Here is a 10,263-nt window from a genome sequence, read left to right on the forward strand (position 1 = left end):
GGTTGTCTCTCCCTGTCAGCATCGCCCTAGAGCCAGTGCACCAACTGGACTCTTGCACCTCAACCCCGACTGGACTGGGCGAGCTGGGAAGCACCGCCAGAGACCTCCTTTCTCGCAGGAACAGGTCACAGTGCTGTGGACTCACAGCTCAGAGCTGAGAGCACCGGATTCACTGTCTCAATAATACAGTCGTTGCGCAGCAGAGTTTTGCAGAGTCTTGCAGAGTATAAACCACTCGGAGAGCAGCTCTGTAGAATATCTTCCTTTTATTCTATAACTACAACTATGATACAAAGCTATATACAGACCTGAATATTCTAAGCATAAATCAATGCTACACTGAGAGTCTGCAGCTGCTCTTAGCAGCAATCTTATCTCTAGGATCTCTAACACTCTCACTTTCTCCGATACACTGACTGACTGACTCTCTCTCACACACACAGATATGTTGCTGGGCAGAATAAGTAGATAGGCAGGACACGCCTCCTGCTCTCTGTGGAGTCAGCAGAGACCATCAGGAGATGGTCAGGAGATTCTTGGGTATGGGAGGGGTGAAATCTCCTCACTCCCCTCCTCCCAATCTGAGCTAGAACTGAAGCCTTGCCTTTCCTGGGAACAGCCGGTCCATCCCTCTTGTTCCTCTTGCTCTCTTCTGTTAGATTCACTGCTCTCCTTCCCCCTTGGGGAATGCTTTCTCCCTCTGGGAAACTGGAAACGTCTAACTCTTCCCTGACAGTATTGTTTTTAACACTTGATTGGAAGCTGTCCAGAGTGGCTGGGGAAACTCAGCCAGATGGGCAGCGTATAAATAATAAATTATTATTATTATTATTATTATTATTATTATTATTATTATTATTATTATTATTATTATTATTATTATCATCATCATCATCATCATCACAATTAAAATGCTAAAATACCCACCCTTGTTGACATCTGCCCTCACCCTGAATTCTGCTATCCACCCCTCATATTTACCATTGTCCTTTTTTGGTCAATGCCTCTATGCCTCTTTGTCTGTTGACGTAAGCCATGCTCTAACCACCAGTTGTTCCAGTTACAAGCGTAAGCGAGTTCTTTGTCTTTTGAAGCCAAGAGGACAGAGCCACATCTCTTTTTTTGGAAAAAAAAGTAATATAATTTTTAAAAGTAATTATAATTATAATTATATTATAAAAGTAATATAATTTTATTTGTTTTCCATTTAACATTATGCATTCGCATCATCATTATCCGCTATACCACCCTGGCTCTTTGGAGCCTCAACTTCCTTCCCTGCCGCCTCATGGCTTTCAAAATTAACCTTTATATCATTGCAATTTGTACATTTTCCAGTTCCTATTTCACTCATTACAGAATGGCTTAAAATTTAAATATAGAAAGGTAGAAAATTTCTCATTACAAGTCTTCAGACAACCCTGCTAGTGATGTTAATTGCTTACAATAATCTTTCAGATATTGTATAAATTTACTCCAACCCTTTTGGAATACTTAATCGTGCTGGTTTTGAATTTTTCCTGTCAGTGTCACCAGATCTGCAAAGTCCATCATTTTCATCTGCCAATCTTCTAACAGAAATTCTCACCATGTCAATTAATACTTAGTTTGTTACCCTTTAGCTTTAATTCTGGCCTTGCAACGTCTTCCCATGGAGTAAAGCAAGTTTCTTAGTTCTGCTGCTGTGATAATGTGAAACCAAGATAGAATTATTGCCTCTATTAATTGGGCTTTATTGCTGGGTTGCTTCTAACACGTTTCTTTAGTTGGCTCCATAGATTTTTGATTGGGTTAAGGTCTGGGCTATTCCCAGGCCATTCCAGCAGCAGAATATGATTATCTTGAATCCACCTTTTGCACACAGCAGCAACATGACATGGAATCATAGAATCATAGAGTTGGAAGAGACCACAAGGGCCATCGAGTCCAACCCCCTGCCAAGCAGGAAACACCATCAGAGCACTCCTGACATATGGTTGTCAAGCCTCTGCTTAAAGACCTCCAAAGAAGGAGACTCCACCACACTCCTTGGCAGCAAATTCCACTGTCCAACAGCTCTTACTGTCAGGAAGTTCTTCCTAATGTTTAGGTGGAATCTTCTTTCTTGTAGTTTGGATCCATTGCTCCGTGTCCGCTTCTCTGGAGCAGCAGAAAACAACCTTTCTCCCTCCTCTATGTGACATCCTTTTATATATTTGAACATGGCTATCATATCACCCCTTAACCTCCTCTTCTCCAGGCTAAACATGCCCAGCTCCCTTAGCCGTTCCTCATAAGGCATCGTTTCCAGGCCTTTGACCATTTTGGTTGCCCTCCTCTGGACACGTTCCAGTTTGTCAGTGTCCTTCTTGAACTGTGGTGCCCAGAACTGGACACAGTACTCCAGGTGAGGTCTGACCAGAGCAGAATACAGTGGCACTATTACTTCCCTTGATCTAGATGCTATACTCCTATTGATGCAGCCCAGAATTGCATTGGCTTTTTTAGCTGCCGCGTCACACTGTTGGCTCATGTCAAGTTTGTGGTCAACCAAGACTCCTAGATCCTTTTCACATGTACTGCTCTCAAGCCAGGTGTCCCCCATCTTGTATTTGTGCCTCTCATTTTTTTTGCCCAAGTGCAATACTTTACATTTCTCCCTGTTAAAATTCATCTTGTTTGTTTTTGCCCAGTTCTCTAATCTGTCAAGGTCGTTTTGAAGTGTGATCCTGTCCTCTGGGGTGTTAGCCACCCCTCCCAGTTTGGTGTTGTCAGGGGTTCAGGAGCAGAGGCGCGGGAAAGGGAGGAAACAGAGAGCGAGGGGGAGGAGTCCGAAGGGAAGATGAGTGATGATGACGACCCGAGATCTCCGAGTCTTTCCAGTGAATCGGAAGATTCACAGAAAGGAGCGCCAGTGGCCAGAGCAAGGGGGGGACCCAGGGGGACACCCCAGGAAGAAGAGACCAGAAGGGATTCAGAGAGCAGCAGCTGGAAATCGGGGGCAGCGTCCCCAACAGAGCGTAGTGGGGAGGAAGGGCGTCAGGCATCGGGATCCGGCGGCTCGCCGCAGGAGGGAGGGCATGAGTCAGGAGTGGCCACACCTCCATCGGGGAGCGAAGAAACGGTCAAGCGGAAAGTGGAAGGTTGGGCGCGCGCGCCAAGTTCAAATACACAGGAAGGCGGCACAGTAAGCAGCCCGGAAAGGGAGCCAGGTCCTAAAGCCCGCCGCAAGGAGGCGGAAGGGTCCGGGGGGTCAGCGTCAGAAGAGTCCAGGAAGGAAGAGACCACGGGGGGCAGAGGGACCCAGAGGAGGAAGGAAAGACGTAAGAGGTGGAGCAAGGCTAGGGTATTAAGTTGGTGCACAGGAGGCGGGGAATCAGATGGAGCATCGCCGGTCTAGCTTCTAAGACGTAGAGCTGCACGCTGCAGCTTGGAAATGGAATCTGTAAATCAATAAAGACTTTTATAAAGTGATCGCTGGCTAGCGTGATCCTCTGTGAGCTGGGATCTGGAAGCAGCTCTGACAGGTGTCATCTGCAAATTTGATCAGGATGCCCTTGAGTCCATCATCCAAGTCGTTGATAAAGATGTTGAATAAGACCGGGCCCAAGACAGAACCCTGTGGCACCCCACTAGTCACTCTTCTCCAGGATGAAGAGGAACCATTGATGAGCACCCTTTGGAGGTGAATCCTGCTGAAATAGAAAACAAACAAATAAATAAAAAGGTTCAGTATCTGGGAAAAGATCACATGTGGAATGCTTCAGTTTGGGCACAAGTATTTCATTTATGCATTTTGGAGCATTTACATTCCTTTGATGACACAAATTCTTCCCACACCTTTTGCTCGCATATTTCATGCCATCAGTACCAAGCAAGGAGATTTGGGTCTCATCACTCCAAAGAACACTATCCCATTGTTCCGCTGTCCAGTTACCAAGGGTTTTAACCCAGTTTAATCTTTTCCACCTTTGCTTGAGAGATAATGGTTTTTCCCTTGGAATTCTAGCATTCAGACCAGTCCTTGCACTCAGATTCACATTACATTGCGCCATGTCATCTTGTAGACACCCAGATGATTTCCTTCTGTCCTGTAGGCACAGACTCTCCATTCTCCTGTCACATTCGCAGTCTCTCCATTTTCAATTGTCACTTGCTGTTGTGCACCTTTTCCTGCCTTTACCAGTCTGATTTTGTAGTGACTGAGTCTCCTTATACCTCTTCAAAAATTTGGAAAGGCCAGCTTTTGTTACGTTTCCCCCAATCTTGCTTCTAATTTCTCCATAACTATAGCCTTGTTCACTTAATAGTACTATTTTACATTGCTTTATGGTTGACCAGTCAACTCTTTGTGCCATTTTAAATTTTTTATCATGTTCTGCAAACTCGCTAAATGAAAGAACACAAAAGAACCAACAACAACTTGATAGCAATCACATAACACACTGACAAAACAAAATAAAAAAATTCCTTCCAGTAGCACCTTAGAGACCAACAAAGTTTGTTATTTGTATGAGCTTTCATGTGCATGCACACTTCTTCAGATACCAGCTCATACCAATAACAAACTTACTTGCTCTCTAAGGTGTTACTGGAAGGAATTTTTTTATTTTGTTTCGGCTAAGGAAGATCAACACAACTACCTACCTGTAACACTGACAAAAGTCATCCTAAGCAAGTTGTGCTTCCTTTTTCTGGTTATTTTGCTATAACTTTTGATTTGAATTCACATAATTGAACAAACTTTGTTGCATTACATTCTTGATTAAAGTATATTTCCATTGATAAATAATTTCACGATATTACTCCAAAAGAAGTGCTGTTATGAGCCGGTGTTATGAGCCACCAAACCTCTGAAATACACCTTCCCCCAAAAGGCTTCCACAATTTTACCACTGTTGTTGTTTAGTTGTTTAGTCGTGTCCGACTCTTTGTGACCCCATGGACCAGAGCACGCCAGGCACTCCTGTCTTCTACTGCCTCCCGCAGTTTGGTCAGACTCATGTTTGTGGCTTCGAGAATTTTACCACTACTGTATATCAAACAAAGCAACATTCAACAACCCATCAGAATCTAATAATAAATATGTTGGTTAATGACAAACAACAAAGGTAATGAACACTCACCCAACTCCCTTCAGTTCTTCATTTGTTCCTGAGGCTCTAATCCCTTTTTGTCTCCATTACAGATTGTGATGAATTGGAAATTGAGAACAAAGGTGACCACAACAACATCCCCAGAGAGGAGAAGCCACGGAAAAATTTGGAGTGTGGAGAGAGATGCAGTCACAGCTCCCATTCTACATCCCATCAAAGAAATCACATTGGAAAGAAACCCTATCAGTGCATGGAATGTGGAAAGAGCTTCAGTCAGAGCTCCTCTCTCACTTCCCATCACAGAATTCATACAGGCGAGAAACCCTATCAGTGTGTGGAATGTGGAAAGAGCTTCAGTAAAAGCTCCTCTCTCACTTCCCATCACAGAATTCATACAGGCGAGAAACCCTATCAGTGGATGGAATGTGGAAAGAGCTTCAGTCAGAGCTCCAATCTCACTTCCCATCAAAGAATTCATACAGGGGAGAAACCCTATCAGTGTGTGCAATGTGGAAAGAGGTTCAGTCAGAACTCCTCTCTCACTTCCCATCACAGAATTCATACAGGCGAGAAACCCTATCAGTGTGTGGAATGTGGAAAGAGGTTCAGTCAGAGCTGCCATCTCACTGCCCATCAAAGAATTCATACAGGCGAGAAACCCTATCAGTGTGTGGAATGTGGAAAGAGCTTCAGTCAGAGCTGCCATCTCACTGCCCATCACAGAATTCATACAGGCGAGAAACCCTATCAGTGTGTGGAATGTGGAAAGAGCTTCAGTAAAAGCTCCTCTCTCACTTCCCATCAAATAATTCATAAAGGGGATAAACCCTATCAGTGTGTGGAATGTGGAAAGAGCTTCACTCATGACTCCAATCTCACTTCCCATCATAGAATTCATACAGGGGAGAAACCATATCAGTGTGTAGAATGCGGAAAGAGCTTCACTGATAACTCCTCTCTCACTTCCCATCAGAGAATTCATACAGGGGAGAAACCCTATCAGTGTGTGGAATGCGGAAAGAGCTTCAGTGAAAGCTCCTCTCTCACTTCCCATCAAAGAATTCATACAGGGGAGAAACCCTATCAGTGTGTGGAATGTGGAAAGAGCTTCAGGCACAGCTCCTCTCTCACTTCCCATCAAAGAATTCATACAGGGGAGAAACCCTATCAGTGTGTGGAATGTGGAAAGAGCTTCAGGCACAGCTCCTCTCTCACTTCCCATCACAGAATTCATACAGGGGAGAAACCCTATCAGTGTGTGGAATGCGGAAAGAGCTTCAGTCAAAGCTCCTCTCTCACTTCCCATCAAAGAATTCATACAGGGGAGAAATCGTATCAGTGTGTGGAATGCGGAAAGAGCTTCAGTAAAAGCTCCTCTCTCACTTCCCATCAAATAATTCATAAAGGGGATAAACCCTATCAGTGTGTGGAATGTGGAAAGAGCTTCACTCATAACTCCAATCTCACTTCACATCACAAAATTCATAGAGGGGAGAAACCCTATCAGTGTATGGAATGTGGAAAGAGCTTCAGTCAGAGCTCCAATCTCACTTCCCATCAAAGAATTCATACAGGGGAGAAACCGTATCAGTGTGTGGAATGCGGAAAGAGCTTCAGTAAAAGCTCCTCTCTCACTTCCCATCAAATAATTCATAAAGGGGATAAAGCCTATCAGTGTGTGGAATGTGGAAAGAGCTTCACTCATAACTCCAATCTCACTTCCCATCAGAGAATTCATACAGGGGAGAAACCCTATCAGTGTGTGGAATGCGGAAAGAGCTTCAGTCAGAGCACCCATCTCACTTCCCATCAGAGAATTCATAGAGGGGAGAAACCCTATCAGTGTATGGAATGTGGAAAGAGCTTCAGTCAGAGCTCCAATCTCACTTCCCATCAAAGAATTCATACAGGGGAGAAACCGTATCAGTGTGTGGAATGCGGAAAGAGCTTCAGTAAAAGCTCCTCTCTCACTTCCCATCAAATAATTCATAAAGGGGATAAACCCTATCAGTGTGTGGAATGTGGAAAGAGCTTCACTCATAACTCCAATCTCACTTCTCATCAGAGAATTCATACAGGGGAGAAACCCTATCAGTGTGTGGAATGCAGAAAGAGCTTCAGTCAGAGCACCCATCTCACTTCCCATCAAAGAATTCATAGAGGGGAGAAACCCTATCAGTGTGTGGAATGTGGAAAGAGCTTCAGGCACAGCTCCTCTCTTACTTCCCATCAGAGAATTCATACAGCGTAGAAACCCTATCAGTGTGTGGAATGTGGAAAGAGCTTCAGTCAGAGCACCCATCTCACTTCCCATCACAAAATTCATACAGGGGAATCATAAAATCATAGAGTTGGAAGAGACCACAAAGGCCATCGAGTCCAACCCCCTGCCAAGCAGGAAACACCATCAGAGCACTCCTGACATATGGTTGTCAAGCCTCTGCTTAAAGACCTCCAAAGTAGGAGACTCCACCACACTCCTTGGCAGCTAATTCCACTGTCAAACAGCTCTTACTGTCAGGAAGTTCTTCCTAATGTTTAGGTGGAATCTTCTTTCTTGTAGTTTGGAGCCATTGCTCCGTGTCCGCTTCTCTGGAGCAGCAGAAAACAACCTTCCTCCCTCCTCTACGTGACATCCTTTTATATATTTGAACATGGCTATCATATCACCCCTTAACCTCCTGTTCGCCAGGCTAAACATGCCCAGCTCCCTTAGCCGTTCCTCATAAGGCATCGTTTCCAGGCCTTTGACCATTTTGGTTGCCCTCCTCTGGACACGTTCCAGTTTGTCAGTGTCCTTCTTGAACTGTGGTGCCCAGAACTGGACACAGTACTCCAGGTGTGGTCTGACCAGAGCAGAATACAGTGGCACTATTACTTCCCTTGATCTAGATGCTATACTCCTATTGATGCAGCCCAGAATTGCATTGGCTTTTTTAGCTGCCGCGTCACACTGTTGGCTCATGTCAAGTTTGTGGTCAACCAAGACTCCTAGATCCTTTTCACATGTACTGCTCTCAAGCCAGGTGTCCCCCATCTTGTATTTGTGCCTCTCATTTTTTTTGCCCAAGTGCAATACTTTACATTTCTCCCTGTTAAAATTCATCTTGTTTGTTTTGGCCCAGTTCTCTAATCTGTCAAGGTCGTTTTGAAGTGTGATCCTGTCCTCTGGGGTGTTAGCCACCCCTCCCAGTTTGGTGTCATCTGCAAATTTGATCAGGATGCCCTTGAGTCCATCATCCAAGTCGTTGATAAAGATGTTGAATAAGACCGGGCCCAAGACAGAACCCTGTGGCACCCCACTAGTCACTCTTCTCCAGGATGAAGAGGAACCATTGATGAGCACCCTTTGGGTTCGGTCAGTCAGCCAGTTACAAATCCACTGAGTGGTAGCATAGTCAAGACCGCATTTTACCAGCTTCTTTACAAGAATATCATGGGGCACCTTGTCAAATGCCTTGCTGAAATCAAGGTAGGCTACATCCACTGCGTTCCCTTCATCTACCAGGCTTGTAATTCTGTCAAAAAACGAGATCAGGTTAGTCTGACATGACTTATTTTTCAGAAATCCATGCTGACTATTGGTGATCACAGCATTCCTTTCTAGGTGCTCACAGACTGTTTGCTTAATGATCTGCTCCAGAATCTTCCCTGCTATTGATGTCAGACTGACTGGGCGGTAATTATTTGGGTCCTCTCTTTTCCCCTTTTTGAAAATAGGGACAACATTTGCCCTCCTCCAGTCTGCCGGGACTTCGCCTGTTCTCCAGGAATTCTCAAAGATGACTGCCAGTGGTTCTGAGATCACATCTGCCAGTTCTTTTAATACTCTTGGATGCAGTTCATCTGGCCCTGGAGACTTGAATACATCTAAACTAGCCAAATATTCTTGTACTATCTCCTTAGTTATTCTGGGCTGTGTTTCCTTTGCTGAATCATTTGCTCCAAATTCTTCAGGTCGGGCATTGTTTTCTTTATCGGAGAAGACTGAGGCAAAGAAGGCATTGAGGAGTTCAGCCCTTTCTGTGTCCCCTGTTTGCATTTCACCATCTTCTCCTCTGAGTGACCCCACAGTTTCTTTGTTCTTCCTTTTGCTACGAACATACCCATAAAAGCCTTTTTTGTTGCTTTTAACCTCTCTAGCAAGCCTGAGTTCATTCTGTGCTTTAGCTTTTCTGACTTTGTGTCTACACGTGCTGGCTATTTGTTTGAATTCCTCTTTGGTGGTTTCCCCCCTTTTCCATTTTTTGTACACATCCTTTTTTAATCTTAACTCAGTTAAAAGTTCTTTAGATAGCCACCCTGGCTTCTTTAGGCACCTTCCATGTTTCCGTCTCATTGGTATTGCCTGACGTTGTGCTTTTACTATCTCCCTCTTAACAAACTCCCAGCCATCATGAACTCCCTTTCCTTTTAGTATTACTGTCCATGGGATCTCACCCAGCACTTCCCTAAGTTTTATGAAGTCGGCTTTCTTAAAGTCAAGAAATTGAGTCCTAGTATGCTTGGCTGCTCCTTTCCGCTGTATAGTAAACTTCAGAAGAGCATGATCACTCGCGCCTAATGATCCTTCCACTTCTACCCCACTAACCAGGTCATCGACATTGGTTAGGACCAGATCTAAAATGGCTGTTCCTCTTGTTGCTTCTCCCACTTTCTGGACAATGAAGTTGTCTGCAAGGCCAGTGAGGAATCTGTTTGACCTTATGCTCTTGGCTGAGTTTGACGTCCAACAAATATCCGGGTAATTGAAGTCCCCCATTACTACTATCTCCCTTCCTTTTGCATGCTTGGCCATCTGTTCCAGGAAGGCATCATCTATGTCCTCCGTTTGGCTTGGGGATCTATAGTAAACTCCCACAATGAGGTCCCTGTTATTCTTCTCTCCCTTAATTTTGACCCAAATGCTCTCACTTTGGCTTTGAGGTTCTAAATCTTGGATCTCTTCACAGGTATACACATCCCTGACATATAACGCCACTCCTCCTCCTTTCTTGTCTGGTCTGTTTCTCTGAAATAGATTGTATCCCCCCATTATTACATTCCAATTGTGGGACTTATCCCACCAGGTTTCAGTGATGCCTATTATGTCATATTTAGTTTGCTGTACCAAGATCTCAAGCTCATCTTGTTTATTTACCATGCTTTGCGCATTAGTGTACAGACATTGAAGTCCATTAATCATTCC

The 10,263-nt window shown here is 44.4% G+C and overlaps 1 protein-coding gene across 2 annotated transcripts in view; it reads left to right on the top strand.

The window, feature by feature from the left end:
• LOC309530360 (uncharacterized protein) overlaps positions 1-7,398 on the top strand; it is a 113,284-nt gene extending 105,886 nt beyond the window's left edge. For both annotated transcript variants that reach the window (XM_082219270.1, XM_082219269.1), the window contains one exon: positions 5,168-7,398. In XM_082219270.1, coding sequence (XP_082075396.1) covers positions 5,168-7,326 — 2,159 coding nt within the window. In that variant the 3' untranslated portion in view covers positions 7,327-7,398. The remainder of the gene's footprint in view (positions 1-5,167) is intronic.
• Positions 7,399-10,263: the final 2,865 nt, after the last annotated feature.

The sequence above is a fragment of the Podarcis vaucheri genome (assembly GCF_965113315.1).
Source record: "Podarcis vaucheri genome assembly, chromosome: 4".
Lineage (NCBI taxonomy): Eukaryota > Metazoa > Chordata > Lepidosauria > Squamata > Lacertidae > Podarcis > Podarcis vaucheri.